At 48.3% G+C, this 18618-nt stretch overlaps 1 protein-coding gene across 1 annotated transcript in view; it reads right to left on the reverse strand.

The window, feature by feature from the left end:
* Positions 1–7959: 7959 nt before the first annotated feature.
* Positions 7960–18618, reverse strand: part of TULP4 (TUB like protein 4) — a 158715-nt gene continuing 148056 nt past the window's right edge. Inside the window, exons 14-15 of the mRNA XM_070417401.1 lie at positions 15379–17858; positions 7960–13918 (exon numbers count right to left, since the gene is read on the reverse strand). Of these exons, the coding sequence (XP_070273502.1) occupies positions 13802–13918; positions 15379–17858 (2597 nt within the window). The 3' untranslated portion in view covers positions 7960–13801. The remainder of the gene's footprint in view (positions 13919–15378; positions 17859–18618) is intronic.

Raw genomic sequence — 18618 nt, forward strand, 5'->3', positions numbered from 1 at the left:
CACCCAACTTCAGTTATTAACATTTTGCCATTCTTGTTTCATCTATTCTACCCACCATTTTTGCTGTTGGGGTATTTTAAAGCAAATCCTAGATATAACATTCCACTCTAATACTTTAGTATGTTTCTCTAATAGTGAACGACTTAAAACATGCAAACAAAATGTGTGGAGGCCACCAAGGTAGGTGCCTACAGGTGAAGACTTGCCCAATCTCAGGTCCTCCTTTGGGAAGCTGACTCCCTCTCCAGTTCAATCTTCTCTGGCAGAACAGACTCAAGGCGTGTGAAGCAGCTGCTGTGAACTCCTGCAGCCAATGGGTGCTCGGTGTTTGTGACAGCTACTCACCCAATGAGAGTCCTTAGGAATGGTCTCGGGAAGTCAAGCTTGCTCAGCAGTTAGCAGCCCTGAAGGTAGGATACATCGGGCAAGGCCCCAAAGTCTTATCCTGTTCTTTTTTCTGCCATGCTGAGCACTTGGCCCTTGGCAGTATTGGGAAACGGAAGTTACAGGGCGAAAGATTTGACACCAAACACGACCTCTACTCAAATCCAGGCATTCGGCCGCACTTTCTAATTCATAGTGGGATTTGGCTGAATGAGACATTGCTTGTGACGAGTGGTCTCGCACATGGTCTTCAATAAGCCCTATTTATGATAGGGATTTTATATACACGGAGACCTCCATGTGCCGGGCATTTGGCACACTCATGGAGTTCACCGTGCAGATGGGACATCCACTGTCACAGGTTCATCCTAGTGAATGTGTGAATACAATGAGGACATGTGCTCCAAAGGAGCGTAACAGGAAACTTGCTCCAGACTGGGGTGAGGGAAGGCTTGGCTGTGGACACGGTCTTGAAGAAGCTCTGAAGGATGAGTTAAAAGTGAAGCAGGGTGGGCAGGGAGATGAGCCTGAGCCAGGCCAGTGAGGTCAGAACTGTGTGGAGAGGGACTGGGTTCTGGAACACATAGTAGCGGCTGGAAGAGTAGGCAGGAGCATGCCGTAATCGGTTTGGCTTAGTGGATAGAGCGTCGGCCTGCGGACTGAAAGGTCCCAGGTTCGATTCCGGTCAAGGGCATGTACCTTGGTTGTGGGCACATCCCCAGTAGGGGGTGTGCAGGAGGCAGCTGATGGATGTTTCTCTCTCATCGATGTTTCTAACTCTCTATCCCTCTCCCTTCCTCTCTGTGAAAAATCAATTATATATATATATATAAAAGAGTAGGCAGGAGCAGGTAAGAGGCTTGGCCTTGGTATAATGATGAGGATGACGATGCATTCTGAGCACTCACATATACTAACTCTTGTAATCCTCAAAAGTCGCCTATAGTCGCCTATTCATTGGCAGTATATCATCCTCATTCTGCAGGTGGGGAACCAGACACAGGGCTGCTGTATACTCTGGCCCCAGTCACCCAGCTAGTGAGGGAGCCACATACCCACAGGCTGGAACTGGAGGTGATGCCTCTCATTATCATGTTCAACCACCATTACAAGTTGTAAAGCTAAGGAATGATATAAAAACAGGGATTTTATTTTTAAAATAATCCCTCTGGTTGCTGAGGAGAGTGTGGACTGGGAAACAAGGAGCAGGAAGAGCAGTTAGGAGGCCCCTGAAGAAGTCTAGGTGAGAGGTGATGAGGGCTTTACCAGGGTCAAGGCAGCTGAGGTGATTAATGGGAGGGATTGAGAGCTCTGGGAGGAGAAAGGGGCGGGACTTGGTGGTGAATTGAGGCAGGGGTCAAGGCTGATTCCTGGTTACCCCGCACAACTGTGAGCCCTTCCACTGGGCTCCAGAACTCTGGGCGTTGAGTGGAGAGGATGAGTGGACCTGGCAGAGAAGGGGCTCAGCAGAGTCTAGTACAGTGATGGTGAACCTATGACACCTCTGACACGCGAACTCATTTTTTTGGTTGATTTTTCTTTGTTAAATGGCATTTAAATATATAAAGTAAATATCAAAAATATGTCTTTGTTTTACTGTGGTTGCAAATATCAAAACATTTCTATATGTGACACGGCACCAGAGTTAAGTTAGGGTTTTTCAAAATGCTGACACGCTGAGCTCAAAAGGTTCGCCATCACTGGTCTGGTAGGTAGGGAACTAGCTGGGACCACTCCCTCCGCGAGGCAGGGCTGTGTCTATTTGTGCATATCCAGATTCCTTGCTCTACAGGCACCTTAGTGATTGGCATATAGTAGACACTCCTTAAATATTTGCCAAATTAATGGGAAAACGACATAACCTGTATCCTGAGCCCAGTAGCTGAGTGAGGTGAGTGGAGCACGGCCCGCCTACGTTAAACACGCCCTACCTGGCCTGCACGCAGTCTGAGCCCGGCTGTGCTGTGCGCTGAAACACCCACATGGCAGCGATGTGCTGGTAACCACCGTCTTCTGACAGCCTCTGGTTAACTGTGCAGGAATCCTGAGAGCTGACTGTTAACCACAGTCACTATTAAACATTAAACTGCATCTTACTGCATATCTCCTCCCAACGCCTCATTCAGCAATATTATGTTGGGTGCTTGAAGCTGTCTCTGGCGGGAATATTCACACCGTGGAAATCAGCAAAAGCCCCAAATTGAGGGCCGATTTACCTTTGTTTATGGTTTCAAGTCTAGACTCTGGACTTAAGCAACAGAGGCAATGTTAATAATACAGTTTAAACTGAAAGTGTACCATGTCTGTAGCCATGACATCATGAAGAGCACCAAAAAAATGAGGAAAATTTCTTTCAGTATTTGAAAACTATTATCCACTGTAGCAACAAAATCACTCATGTCATTAACACGCGGGTAGAGTTCTGCCGTTTCACTGAACATACATCTCTGTTGTTGCACCTCTGTCTTGCTCATAAACATAAATGAAAATATCAACCAATGTTCATGTCAGCTGTAACCACAGGCTGGCTACCGATACATGCGTTTGGCAAATATCAACAAAAACATTCTGTGAGGCTCGATAGGCTATATGGAATCAGAAGGAAGGGTACTGCATATTTATTATTTGTCATCGCGTCCTTTAATCTAACGCCTTTGTGTGCAGACGGATGCATTCCGGGTTTGTGGGTTTCTGGAGAGCTGGTTGTTAAACACTGACCAGCAGCCCTGTGTTCCACCCCTCGCTCCAAGTATTGTTCTCCGAAGGAGGGAGCGTGAGGTGCCCAAATCAGAGAGCGCTGAGGGGGCAGTGCAAGGGCAGGACAGGCTGAGTCATGTCCGTGGGAGGCAGAGAAGTCGGAGTTCCGTGGAGCTGCCATGGAGCTCGGCTTGCAGGCTCGGCAGAGAATGAGATGCCCTGTGAATTTCTGACATGTGGGCTTTAACATTCCGGTGCTGTGAGATCTCCCAAAGGTGTCTGCCACCAGCCTCCCTTCCCCAGGGGCCGAAATCCACCTCCTCCTCAGGGTGGTGTTATGTACAGGTGGGAGGAGAATTCTTATTTAAACCTTTCAAAAGCAGGCGACTTAGTAACTAATAGCACAGCCCTGTCAGGGGTTAGCACATTTCCCTGAACTAATCTCTGTTGGTGAAGAGGCATTGTTCCAACTCTGCCACAGGAACCCCAGCTTCCAGGCCTCCCCTAGAGCCTGCGGGGCGGTTCTGTGCTCCTTGGGGCAAACTAAGGCAAACTATGGAGTGAAAAGGAGGCTTGCAGTAAAGTGTTACTCTGACTGGAATATGAGCTGCAGAGCCTTTCCTGGTGACCTGGCTCACATCACTCCTAGTGGCTCCCGAGGTGTTTTTGCTCTTGTGGTTATTTCGGGATGTGCCCAGTCAGCACGCCCTTTTCCTGCTTGCAAGGTCAGAGTAGAAACTGCGGTGAGATGCAGGTGTCTGGACAGCACTTGTTTCTTCTTGTGCATTAAGGGTATAATTGTGCAATTGTCAGATATTCTTACTGATGTCAATTAATTCATTGTTCGTGGGGGGTAGGCTGGTTTCATTCTTTTGATGACAGAATTCAGGAAAATTGGAAATGTGCTTGTTTAAACTGAGAGACTGAATATACAAATGGACAGTGGCTAGACCAGGGGTGGGCAAACTTTTTGACTCGAGGGCCACAATGGGTTCTTAGACTGGACCGGAGGGCCGGAACAAAAGCATGGATGGAGTGTTTGTGTGAACTAATATAAATTCAAAGTAAACATCATTACATAAAAGGGTACGGTCTTTTTTTTTTTTAGTTTTATTCATTTCAAACGGGCCGGATCCAGCCCGTGGGCCGTAGTTTGCCCACAGCTGGGCCAGACCATATATAAAAATTCCAAGCTACCATCTACTGTCATCAGCCCAGGAAGCCGGCCTGTCAGACTTACAGGAAACCAGACTGCTACCTCTTCCAACAACCCAGGAAGTCAAACAAAAGCTTTGAAAACAATTGGCCCCAAATGACCAGGACATGATTACAAACTGACAGCTTCCCTAATTTTTGTCCCTCCTTGCAACTGAGAACCAACGGAAGAAAGCCAAACAGACGCCCTAACTGACCACAGGGAGGCCCACCGCTGACCAGCTGCCTCCAGTGCCCATGCCCACAGCTCCTCAGGGCACACCTGGGCCAGGCCTCTCTCCTCTAAGAGCTCCCTCTCCTGCCTGCCTTGGAGTCTCTGCCAAACACACATGATGGCGGCTGACCCTCTTGCGGCAGCAGGTTCTGGGTAAGTAGCCTTTGTTTGTCCTTGTTTGGTTGGTCTTTGTTTATTGCCACAACTGTAAAGCAGAAAGGCACCCCGAGGTCATCTTGAGGCCAGCCTGGCCCCCGGGCTGTCTCCCTGGAAGGACTGGGCATCTTTCTGGTGGTGCTTCAGGGCCCTCAGCACTGAGCCTCTCCCAGGGAAACAGCTGAGGCCTGGTCCCCCTTCATTTAGGCGTCCCCAGGGGGACACCAGCTGTTCCCTTCCATCAGGCAGGCCTCTCGGTGGCTGCCAGCTTTCAGGGGCTCCCAGCGGACATGATTTGCTCTCTGACTTCCAGGCCAGATGACTATTCTGTCCTTGGCTCTATATATTGGGAAAATGAAATGACAAGTCTCTTGTTCGGACCACGTTTCTGGGTATGAAATCCAACTCTTGGAGAGCACAGACCTCAGTGGTGCCTGGTGTAACCCACTGGCTTCAACACAGATGAATGCTTGCTGGACCCTACTGGCTCTCTTCCCTAAACTGAGTAAAAGATGATGTTCAGGGTCCCCAATTAAATGGGAGACAGAATCTCAACGTATTAGTTAGGAACGGAAGATAAACTAGGTCAGAATGAGTCGGCACCCTAGATCTCAATTATCTTAGGAAAGACTGTATTTGCATGAGTGAGAACTGCAAATTGAACAAGCTACATATTTGCATCTTGGTTGGTTGTAATGGACAAGCACTCATTTCTGCTTCAATCGGCTCAGCTTTCTGAGAAAACAATGTAGCAACAATACAACCCAACTTTTCACCTGTGCAGTCAGCCAACACACCTGACTGCAGCCAAGGTCTCCTGCCCACAGGAGCAAAGCCAAGACCTTCTTCAGTCTAGCAGGAGAGGGAGACACAGACCCGCTCCAGGTCCCCAATTATTCCTTCCCTTGCTAGACATCATGCACAGCACATAGCACACGGGAGCTTCTGGAAAACCCTGCAGTAAAGGAAACCTGCTTTACTTTCATCAGCACGCACCATCCCTCGGGAAGTCTGGAATACAGACAGTGCTTGGGTTACGTCGGACTCGATGTACTTCGTTTCATGGTTACGTCGCCATCTCCCATCTATTTATAAAAAAAAAGTTCCGTCATTTCGACATATGTACATATGTGCTTTATGTTTTTTATTATTTATTTACCACAAGGTCAGGAATTGTTCTCTTTTTAATTTGTTTTGCTGTTTCACTTCATTACTGCTGTGTATGTGCTCCACGTGAGTGACGTAGGTGCTTATGTAGGTGGGTTCCGACTTACGCTGTAGGAACAGATCTCGGACGTCAGCCAAGGACCTACTGTATGTCTTGGGAAATATTTAGTCCAATCTGTTAATTTTTCATTTGAGACAAACGAAGCCAGAGTTGGGTGGCCTACGAAGGCTACACAATTTCGGTGACAGATGCAGGACAAGCTCCCTGCTCTCAGGGAAGCAGTCCTCACACACCTGCTCAAACGTTTCTCCTCAGGATTTAAAACAAAGGACTCTTACAGGATAATTCCAGGACGTCGGAGCCTCCTGGGGCCAAGCACAGGTCCTTGAGGGAAGCAGGACTCGGACCTGAAGGGCCTGGGGCTCACCCACCCGAGGAAGTGACTGGCTGGAGGACACTGCTTCCAGGGCGTGTGCATGACACGCTGTGTCTCAGGTACCGTGGTGTCCGCCTGTTTACCGCGGGGTGAGGACAGGGATTGAAGGATTTCTCCTTTTAAGAACAGGGACTGCACCCACAACAGGGTCCAAGTGCGAGACTGTGCGGTTCATACAAGATCCTCAAGGTGGCACCTGGGAGATAGGAAACACAGAATCTCATGGGAAAGGAGAAACAACAGACCATCTGAATGAGACGGAGGTCAGACCAAAGGAGATGCGGTGCCCATGGTGCCCTGTGTGCAATGGGGGTGGTGCCAGGACCGCCATATTCGTCCCCATCTTGGAGAAGAGTGGAAACAGCAAGCCCACACCCTAATGGTTGAAGACGGTGGACTGTGGCTGGCATGGCTGAGGCAACTTGGTTAGTAGTTTGAGATACTGCCATGCAGGAGCCTTCATCATCCGAGGCCCCACCCACCCCCTCACCTTTTTCATGGGGCGAGGGAGCTGTGGTTGTGCGTGCAGAGAAACTGGGCTCAGAAAGTGCCTGGAACAGAGCAAAAGCAGGAAACCCAGAAAAGGGCAAGCATGAGGCATGAGGCACAACTACTCTCCTTACCTGACACGGTTCCTGCCCAGGTCCTGCTGCGGCCGGTGCTTTCTGTGCTGGAAGCTGTCATAACGGGAACTGTAGGCAAGTTTAGGAAGCAAGCCCCTTCTCCACGTGGACTGTTTCACAGTCTTCAGTGCACCGAGCAACTGCTTCTAAGACACGCAGAGAAACGAATCGCAGACCTGCTCCTTTGTGGCACCCGGCGAGGAACACAGCCTGGGGCCGCGTGCTCCCTCTTCTCACATCTCAAGAGCCAGCGCTCTCTGCTGCAGGGATGAGCTCACCTGCTGCCGGGCGAGGGCGCCCACCTTGATGCTGCCTTTCTCAGGAGGTGACTACGTGTATCATTACAGGCAAATCATTACGAAACACCAGAGTGAGAGGCTGGGAATAAACCAGGTCTGTTCATTAATGTGACCCAGAAATCTTGGATTCTATTTCAGATCTTTTTTTTTTGGTCAATGGAATCCAGAAATCACTTCAGCCTCTGGATGCTTCAAGTTTCTCCCGAAAGGAAAGGAAGGCAGAAGGTACCCACTGCATAATGGGGCTGGAGACTCTTGGAAAGTGGCAATGCAGTCTCCAGGAGGCAGTCATTCTCTTCCACAGTGAGTGTTTGGGCAAGGGTACAAGAACCAAACCGACTCCCTATTCTTTCAACACTGCCAGGAAAAGAATTCTGAACACTAGAATAAAAAGAGCATGCGTCCTTTTCAAAGTAAGTTTTAGAAGGAAAGGGATTTGCTATGTTTTCTTACCAGGGCTTTAAAAACAAATCACTTCTGGAGATTCTGACTCACACTGAACGAATGGCCCACAGCTGACCCTGAGCCCTTAGCACAGACCCAGACCCAGACCCAGCCTGCTGTTAAGGTTTTGGTCCCTTGTATTTTGGGGGAGAGGGAGAGTGGAGGTTTGTTATCAACAAGGTCTCCTTGCTACCTGGTTTAACTGATTAAAGGTATAATGCATATTACCTTGAAATTCACAAACTTTCATAATAAGAGATATATTTTGATTCTTTTTTTTTTTTTTTTTTTTTTTAACATATTTTATTGATTTTTTACAGAGTGGAAGGAGAGAGATAGAGAGTTAGAAACATCGATGAGAGAGAAACATCGATCAGCTGCCTCCTGCACATCTCCTACTGGGGATGTGCCCGCAACCCAGGTACATGCCCTTGACCGGAATCGAACCTGGGACCTTTCAGTCCGCAGGCCGACGCTCTATCCACCGAGCCAAACCGGTTCCGGCTATTTTGATTCTTATACAAAATTCAGGTCAGTTAGCCTTGTATGACTGCTACTATTTAAAGCACAGATTTATAGTCCGATGGTTATTTTAAAACTTAGTGCATGCTTAGAATATAAGACTTGACAGTGGTTTGTGGTTCTGTCTCCTAAAGCCCGAGTGATTGGGTATCTATTTTTATCTTTGAAAAGAGCAAAGGGGTAGCTGTGTAAATGTACCCGTGAACTAGTATTTACAGATGAGCCTCCCAGCCCGACTCCCTCCCCTGGGCAGAGTGAGGAGGTGCATGAAGACACATTAGCACTTTAGAGGAACTGCTCAAACCTGGTTTTAGTAACCATCCCACAGAGCAGCAGAGGTGTCGGTGACTGTGTAGGTGCGGTGACAGCTGCATCCTGAGTGGGTCCTCTTTAAACAAACAAGAAAAAGCAAACACAAACTCAAACCAGCTCATCAGGAAGACAGCACACCCCTGACCTCTCAGAAAGAGCGCTGATGGTAATATTCTCAGGGCACCAACCAGGGACCAAAGCAGCAATGGCAGGGTGTGTGTGTGTGTGTGTGTGGGGGGGGGGGGGGGGGGGGGATGCCAACGGAGCGGCAGTTTCTGCACACAGCAATTGATTTTTTTTTTCAGTTTCTGCACACAGCAATTGATTTTTTTTTGATCTGCAAAATTTTATTAAGCAATAGCTGGACAACTCTTACAACTTCAAATCATCAAGAAAAAATAAGGAGATTAATCCATCTCAATAAAGACAGAAAATAACTTGGACAAACCACACCATTTGTAATGCAAACCATGAATGCCTTCTAGAACACCTCCCTCACAATCTAATACACAAAATGCCTAAGAAGAGAGGCAAATCAGGTGAGCTCTTTAGAATGCAATTGATAATCTCAACAGATATTGCTTGGAAAGTAACACAAAGCAGGGTGCTGAACTGAAAGCGAACCAACACCAAGGAACCAAGGCGCATGGGGCAGTGCACCATTCCCAAGGTTTGGACAAGAACATGCTGGTGGTCTGGTTTGGTCTGGGACCTGTGCACCTGCATCGTGCATTTACAGTTAAAAAAAAAAAAAGGAGAAAGAAAATGACAGTAGTAATAAACTCAGAAATTATGTCCAAATTTACAGTACCAAAGTAATGCATTTATAAACAAATGCAAAACAACACCCCTTTGGTAAAGAATACAGTGCCTTTTTCAGTCAAACACGTAACCCATGCTTTTCTACAACACGAAAAAAAATTTTTATCTACAATAAACGAGATCATAGAACCCTATCCCTCCCCTTTAAAAGAACTTGTAAACAGAAAATATAGGTACAAGTAAAGTTACAAGAAAATTGCACAAAGCCGAAGAAATGAAAACAAAATAAGCCACAACCCTTCAGAGTTTTATCAGCCAAAGATAAGAAAATACACGAATGGTGAAGAGTTTTGAGATGTGTGCTATTACAAAATCCCAGGAACTCAAACAACATTTTTGACACATTTTGTCTCAACTAACTTTGTTCACAACCGTTGACTTGGCCAAGTGATGGATGGTCCACACAGGAACACAATGGGCTGTTTTCCCAGAAACCTGCACTTGAACACTGCAGAGCACACTCAAGAATTCAAGAGGGCCTAGGCCTACACTCCTGTCTTTTTTTTCCGATGTACTCGATGGTCTTTGGGGCAAGTGGTGATTTATTTTAGGGCTGTTCCCAAGGGCGGCCACTGAGCAAGGCGGACTCATGGGGAGGTTGCTGTCTTATCTGGAATTGGTGCTTCTGTGTAATTTTATGAAAAGTGCGTTTTTCTAGAGGTGAATCTTCTAAAGATATTAAAATGCCCTGATTTACATTCAGTAGATAGCTCATTAACATGGACAAGAAATATCTCTACAGAACGGCAATGTTCTGAAACATACCTTCCGAATATGTAAAGTGGAGTGAACTCATTTTGAGCTCTTGAGCTGTTAGAGTTGGACAGGAGTTTAGATTGTCCAGCTCATCCCTTTCATTTTACAGATGGACAAGTGGAGGTCCAAGGTCACCCTCCAACTTTGTGGCGGATCAGGATTGATCCTGGGTCTCCTGACTTTCTGCTCTGATTACAGGATAAATGTACGCGTTTTCACATGTTCCCGTGGGACACTCAACAAGGGAGCAATGGCCTTGGATGAAAAATACTAACCTGCATGATCCTGACATCTACTACCATTCGAGCTTTGACATTCTCTACCTCCTTTACATCAATTTTTTTCAAAATATACATTCAGTGGATGGACTGTATAAAAATCTATGCCTTTGGTTTGATGAGGTTAGAGTTAAGACAAATTTAAAATTTTGTTTGTTTGTTAATACACTACTTCCCTCAAAAAGGCATGGGTTTTTATGTAGTTGACTGTTTACTGGGCTAATCCTATATAATAAAAGCCTAATATGCCAAGTGTTCAGTCATCCGGTTGTCCGTTCAACCAATCAAAGTGTAATATGCTAATGATACTAGTATACTAAGGCCACTCAACCGCTTGCTATGACGTGCACTGACCACCAGAGGGCAGATGCTCCAACTGGCAGTTAGCTTGCTGCTGGGGTCCGGCCAATCAGGACTGAGTGAGACGGGCTGGACATGCCCTGGGGCCCTCCCGCGGTCCCTCCCCAGCTAGCCAACCTCCCGTGTCCTCCCTGACCCAAATCATGCACTGGTGGGGTCCCTTGGCCTAGCCTGCACCCTCTCGCAATCCGGGACCCCTCGGGGGATGTAGGAGAGCCGATTTCGGCTCAATCCTGTAGGCTAGGCTGAGGGACCCCACTGGTGCACGAATTCATGCACCAGGCCTCTAGTATTTTTTTATATGTAGGGATTCAATGAGGTATCTAAATAATCATAAATTGCTACCAATAAACATAAAGTATGTAGAATTCTGCTGCTCAAAGTACTGACTTTAGTAGCGCTTAACAAATTGAGAATGACTGAATGAAAACTATTTTTAAAATAAGTGAAGGCATCACCATTAGAAGATAGCACACTACTGCAGACATCTGTTTAAGTAGACCTGGCACCTGAAATTACCTGCTCCTGAGCTGGGTGAGCAGAGCAGCGCTAATTCAGAGGCTCACTATGTGTGCAAAACATCCAGGACGAGGCCTCTGTCTCCACGTGGGGAAAATGCCTTTTGGGGAGTGGTCTAAGAATTAAGAAGTTTATTAAATTATTTGCTACAATACATTCTCTTTACACATGTATTTGTAGCATTAATTCCAAGGATTTCCCCCAATATTTCCTCTTATTAAGAGAAGTTCTAAAAAGTAGCCCCTTACATGGTCTTTATATCTCAAAAACCAATCAGAACTTTTAAAACTTATTACTAATAATCCCTTCCTTTGCCACCTACTCTAATCTTAAAAAGTCTCTTCTCATTTCATATCACCTTTTACTTTTAATTAAAAATAAAATTTTCAAAAGAAGGGGAAATATTTTAGGATATGTTATCTCATATATAATCACTACCTCAAAAAGCAAAGAAAAAATTACTCTTAAAGGATTAATAGAAATGTTTTTCCCAATTAGAAAAAGTTACAAACTGTCCAGCAAACCCCGCATCGTATCTTCTTTATTTCTTGCAGCAAAATATACTGCTACCAAGTAAGTCGTTACATTCTGTTTTTCTAAGTAAATTATAAAATGGGCATAACTCACCAGTAAATAGTAGTGAAGTAGTTTCTAGGAACACTATTAAAGCAGGATAAATAATGATCTCTTGGGCAAAAAAACAGAAAATTGCATTTATTCTAGAAATAGGCTATAACCACATTGCACAACTAATAACTGCTGAAACATCATACCAAGCTACAAAAACTCATATAAAAGAATTAGATAAATCTGAATACATGACCAAATTCTTTTTGGAAGAATTTAGCCACCAAAGAATCAGGTTCAGGTCCACTGTTTTGAAATGTCAGGTGGAACTAGCTGGGAGATGCCCTTTGCCATATTTAAAACCTTATCTGTGTTTCTTTGGGGCTGGAGAGGATGGTGCATGATGGATGCCATCTTGTTCTGGGAAAGGAATGGGACAGTTTCTTTTCTAATTTTTAAACCAAAACAGGGAATTAAGAACATATTTCAAAACTAAAACATGGAATTAAAATTTTTTTAAAAAAATAATTTTTTGTAGTTTTCCACTTTTCTGTTTTCAAACAAAATCCAAACATAGGATAGTTCTTGTGCTCCTGCCCTAAACACCTCACAGATACAAACAACTGAGAACAATGCACTGGGTCTTGTCACCAGGGCTGAATACGGCCCAGGGTGTCTACTGAGGACGGGGTGAGGTGGGAAAAGATAATCTCAGTGGATTTTTCTTCTGCAATTAACCAGCAACTGCCTTAAATACTACAATTTTACCCATGCTGTCCCAGAGGTTCATCTCTATAAATAGTCTGCACAGTTAATAAACAACTGTTTTCTTGGAGAAGATGGTGCAAGAGATGACCGTAACTCTGCCTCTTGATACCCTAGCAAATGCTTAAACATTTTTGCTTACATTTCTAACCTGTTGAAACACATTTCTAGTCAATTGAGTTTTAATGTAGCTGAAAGAGGAAAGGAGCGCTTTCAAATCAGCATCGTTAGCATTTTTAGAGAAAGAAAGTGTAGAATAGTGTTGTCTGATGGGAAGGATAACGTCTACTGTCACATATCAGAGTCAACAATAAAAGAGGAGAGGGAGTAAATGTTACTTCTCAGCCAGAGGGTACCCAGTGACTCGCCGGCTCCAGCGGAGAAAACTACAGCCCCCACCGCACCCTGGGACCTTGCCACGTTTCTCTCCTACCTTCTCCTCAAACCAGTCAGACTGAACCCATGGAATTATGACACATTACAAAACTTAGTGGAGTCTTCAATGTCAACATCCTCCAGAGAGGAGCATAGCCCTTGTACTATTTCAAGTCACACTACGGAACTCGCCATGTGTGCATGAGCAGGATATTCCTCCTCACCCGTCATCCCTTCCCCCACACCATCAGGAGCATATCCTATCCATACCTGGTAGCAGCGCCCCTGTAGAAAGCCTACTTTTATTAGTCAAACAGTGTGTTTGCCAAAATACCCTTCATTGATCAAGTCACCTTTAGGGGAGTAACATTAACATGTGTGAATTAAATGTTGTCCCTCAAGAGAACCTGCACCTTCAGGGTTTCGGATGTGTTTTTTTAAAAAAGGGTTTTGATTGTACACTAGTGATGTTGTGGAGGATGAGGAGAATGCACACTCCGTATGTCTAAAAGAATAGCAGGCTATAATGCAGTCTGTCTTCCTTCCGAAGGACCCGTTTGTGTAGCTGACATAAGCAAGCCCAGTGGGACATTACCACAATCAATTATGTTTCCAAAAAAACACCAGGTGCCTGGTATCTTTGCTTCCAAACACCTCTCTTCTGTATTGTTTTGTTTGATTAAAAAGAAAGACAATAAAGAATAAAAAAGCCCAAACAAACGACAACGCTAACGGGCAGTGCCCTCTCCTGGGCCTGAGAGACTTTTCCAGTTTGCTCTTGTCTTCTGGTCCCCAGGCACCCAGCCCCCTGCGGGCTCCTCTGCCATCTGTGATCAGGCCTCTCTGAAAAGGCTCCTCTGTCTCTTTCTGCTCCCCAAAGCCAGTCTCTTCATTTGAGGCGCTGCGTCACGTTGGCCAGGGCCACTGCGAAGGCCTGCACAGCGGAGAAGGGGTACTGGAAGTCCAGAATGTATGCATTGCCATCGATCCTTCCAAACTGCATCACCTGGAGGGAGGGCATCGAAGCAAAGACATTATAAGAAAACAAGGTGGAACAGGGCAACTAGGTCTGTGCGGCTCGTGATGGAGGCAGACAGCATGGTCTAGGACAGTGGTTCTCAACCTTCTGGCCCTTTAAATACAGTTCCTCATGTTGTGACCCAACCATAAAATTATTTTCGTTGCTACTTCATCACTGTAATGTTGCTACTGTTATGAATCGTAATGTAAATATCTGATATGCAGGATGGTCTTAGGCGACTCCTGTGAAAGGGTCGTTCGACCACCAAAGGGGTTGCGACCCACAGGTTGAGAACTGCTGGTCTAGGAGTTATTTTTGCCAACAAAAGTGACTCTGGGAGGCTTCTAATTCTAACTATGAGTTTGTCAGAAACAAAGGAATGGAGGAACATGTTAAACAATGCAGCGGGGAGACAGGGAGCAAAATTCAGGGCGTGGGAAGCTCCACAGGTCAAATGAAGTGGTTTCCCCACCAAGGAGACAGACAGGAGAAAGCAGAAAGAAGAATCTATAAGCTGAAAGAGGCTTAAGAGGAATATCAACTGTCATTGTCAAATGTCACTGCTCAGAGAGGGACAAACACAGCACACCTCCTTCCCATCATGCTCACCTCCCCAGCCTGCTTTCCTTGGTCATTTCAGTACTTGCTGTGACTATCACATAACTGTCACATTACATGTTTTTTATTTGTGGTCTTTCTTCCATTTTTGTAGACTCCATGAGGCCGGGGCCTTTCTGTTGACCTCACTGCTTTCATTTCTGTACTCACAGCAGTTAGAAATGTATTTATGAAAACAGGAAGCAGTCCAGATTGGCCCGTGGGCCAGTTTGCCAACTCCTTGCTCGGAAGCTTGCCAGGCATATAGCAGGTGCTCAATAAATATTCTTTGGGTGAATGAATGAAAATGGGATTTAAATATGAGAGGTGAAGGGAATTCCCAGGATAGTATAGAAGGGTAGTCCCAGCACAACAGCTATGCCACAGGGCTAGAGCAAGCATTCTGGGTTGGAGCAGAAAGAACTGACAAATTACCCACCGGGTTTAACTGTACTGAGAGGAGATTTATATCCTGCCACAGGACTGGGGAATGACTTAGCAATAAAAACATAGAGAAATAAGCCAACAAACACAACTGGGTAATTATTATGTCTAGAAAAAAAACCTATACAATAAAAAAGCAAATGTAATTAAACCCTACTATGTGGCTCAGCTGTGAAACATTTACTGGCATAATAAGGTGACAGGTGACTACTGATTTAACTAAGAAAAGCAGGGGGGCCAAGGGGGAAGAGAATTGGCCCCCATCTAAGAGGGTCAGTTGGTTTCCACATTTCACTGGTGGCCTTTGGAAAATGATCCTCAAAGGCCAAAGCACCGAGACCCTTTACCTGGTTTTAAAAACCCAGAGAAGCCTCGACTCCGGCCAGGCCCGGGGACACCCTTACCTGCCGCCCCTCCAGCTCGATCTGGAAGTTCTTGGCCGACTCCTGGGTCACGCGCCCCCCGAAGTCCAGCTGGTACACCTGGGTGGCCTCGTTCCAGAGAGGCTGCTTGTTGGCCATCACGTACACGAAGCCCTGGCTGCCCAGCCGCCCGTCCTCCCTCTCGCTGGCTTTCCGGCACTTGAACTCGTCCAGCTCGCTGGCTGTGCGCAGACTCCGCTTGCTCTTCCAGCCCTTCTTGCTGCCCTGGCTCTGGTTCATCAGCTCGTCCCCGCTGATGAACAGCTCTGGCTCACTCTCCGAGCTGTCCTGGAACTCGTTCGTCTTATTCAACTTCTTCGACTTCAGCTGGTCTTTCTGACTCTTCACTTTCTTTTTCTCTCTCCCCAGGCGGGGGCTGGAGATCAGGGAATTAAAGTCACTCAGAGTCCGCGCCTCCTTCTTCACTTTGCCCTCGGTGATGGCCTGAACATTCCCTTCCTCTGCTCGGCTGTCCAGGCGCTTCCGGTTCTTCTTCCCGAATTTATCTGTCCGCTGGGGGACTGGGCTTTCCGTCAGAGAGAGGACCTCCTGGAAGTTGTCTGAGGCCTCTACCATCACCTCTGTACCCAGGTGGCTTTGGAGGTCGCTGGGTGGTGGTGGGGACACCAGGGGCTTCTCCACCACCAAGTGTGCCTTGGGGGGGAGAGTGCTCTGGGGGTTCTGCATGGGCGGGCACGCGCTGTAGGAATTCCAGGGGTGCAAGGCGATGGATGGCAGCTGTAAACTTGAGCACGTGCTGCTTCCGGGGTACATGGGGGGCAAGGTGCAGTAGGACAGGCTGGGAGGGTAGGCCGGCTGCAGGACCACAGCGGGCTCCTGCTGTGCAAACTGTGTTGGGGACAGGGTATCTTTTGAGGAGCAGGGAGCCTGAACTCCTGGCAAAGGGGGGTTGTTGTAGCTTCCTGGATACGGCACTCCCATCCCATAGCCCGTCTGGAAAGTGGCAGTAGGGCTGGTGGGAGACTTGGGGGAGATAAAGGGCACTCGGGACACGTCCAGGTGCTGGCTCTGACCGACGACCAGGGGGGGCAGTTTCAGGGGGTTGGGCCCTCCAGTCTGTGCCGTCCTTTCCTGAGGCACCCAAATGTCCTCCCCCAGCACAGGGTCCCACTGGTAAGGGGGCGGCCGTTTCACGGTCACAGCAGCTTCAGGCAGTGGGGGGTGCCGCAGCGGCTTTTCCACCGGACAGTGCTGGGCCAGAGCCTCATCCTCGGTGAAGGCTGAGTTGACATAGTCGGTGCGCTCGCGGGCCCCCTCGGGCGGGCTCAGGAGGCTGTAGGAGGACTGCGAGGCCAGCGGGGAGGTGCTGGCCGCCTGTGCACCCCCTGCGCCGGCCGCACCCCCTCCACTGCACTGACTGCAGGTGTAGAGGGCTGCCGGGGGCCGCAAGGGGAACTGTGCTGTGCCCTTGGGCTTGGCCGGGTGCGGGTGCTGCAGGGGCGGGTGCACCCGCGGGGGCTCAGCAGGCGCCGCCGCCTTGAGCACCACCTCGCGGTTATTCCTGCGCAGCGTGGCGTGAATGAGGCCTCCGTCCAGCCGCTGCGCTGAGACCCGGCTGGAGGCCAGCGGGCCCGCCAGGTCCGGATAGGGGGGCGGGTCTCCCGTGGGGATGGAGTAGCGTGGGACCGTCAGGCGGTTCAGGGTGGCGCTGGTGCAGGGCTGAGGCACCTTCTTCTCGGTGGCAGTGAGCCTCAGGGTGGCCGAGCTGCCTGGGCCGGGGAGGGTGTAGGTGTTCTGCGAGCAGAGCATCCGCGTCCGAGGCCGGCACACCTCCTCCACGTTGCCGCTGCTGTCGAAGGTGGTGATCCTCTCGTAGCCCAGGGGCGGCTGGTAATGCACGGCCGTGGGGTACAGCGAGAAGTCGCCCTTCTTCAAGCACACATCCACAGGGGGCTGCGGGGGCGGGGGCGGGGGCGGCGCAGTGGTGGGGGCGGCAGGGATGGTGCCTGGGTAGGGCGGTGGGGGGTTCAACTTTGCCACCTGGATCTCCTGGGGGGCGCCGAACACCACGGCGTCCCCCTCGGCAGCCAGCTGCGGCCTCAGCGCCTTGGCGGGCTTCTGCAGGTGCTCGTGCTCGCGGTCTCCGTGCTCCACCACCGACAGCTGGACGGGCCCCTGTGCAGGCGGCAGCAGGGACAGCTGCGGGGGGTTCGGGATGAGGCGGCCCATCTCTACGCCCCCGAAGATCACCTGTCCAGGGCTGGAGTAGCGGTTGGAGACTGGGTACTGGGTGGCAGTCTCACTGGCGTGCTCAGTTGCGCCCATGGCCGTGGTCTGATTGGTCAGGACGTCCAGCTGCACGTTCTGATTGGCCAGCAGGGACTGTACCAGCCCGATGCTCTGCGTGGGGGACATGGCTTGCGCTGAGCTGTGGATGGGTGCGATAGGGATGTTCACGGTACAAGGTGGGTTGTTCTCAGGCACGCCAGATGCTCCCGTCACTGGAAGGAAGTGAGAAAAACAAGCTGCTCACAAATAGTACCATGGACCTGGGTCGGAATAAGTAACACCTCTCAATTCATCCAGACCTTTGTCTACAAATGCAGTTAGACAGACATGCTTTTGCTGGGGGAAAGCTGATCTGTTCACACAAGTTACATGAAGCTTCTCTGGTGTTTCTGGAAGGGCACCAGGCCACTGGTAGGTCCTGTAGGCAGCCTGTCCTCACCCGTTAGCTAAAGGCACTGGCAGGGCTTTTCAAAGAATACACTTTTGAACCTTCTCAATTTGGTACCACGTGCTCAAATGGTACCATGGCAAATACTTAATTGTTTAAAGACGCTTTGTACTCATGATAATCCGAGGAGGTTTCTCCATGGATATTGGTCAATGTGGAATGTGCCTGTAGCAAACAGCAGACGTGTATCTGAAATGTCTATGTAAATTAAGTTCCTGTAATAGAACATGTAAAATGGAGTATAGAAACCAATAAAAAGAACACACAGCAAATCTACGTATTAGGGGAAGGCTCATTTCCTAATTTATCTGCTGTTTAGCATTTCACACAGTATGTAAGGTTGGGGTTAGCATATCCTGTCTGTGAGTGGTAAGAACTTAGGGTGCACACTTGAGCAATGACCGGCAGATACTGGCAGGTGCCCAGAGCCCCCATTCCGCCTGCCCTGTCTAAAGTGGCTGTGAGCAACTTCGCTTACCTGGGCCTCCATGAGTGCTGTGTGCCAACCAGAATGAGCAGGAAAT

This window comes from Myotis yumanensis, unplaced genomic scaffold, assembly GCF_028538775.1.
Source record: "Myotis yumanensis isolate MYYU_CA2020_CCGP unplaced genomic scaffold, mMyoYum1.0.hap1 SCAF_6, whole genome shotgun sequence".
Taxonomy (NCBI): domain Eukaryota; kingdom Metazoa; phylum Chordata; class Mammalia; order Chiroptera; family Vespertilionidae; genus Myotis; species Myotis yumanensis.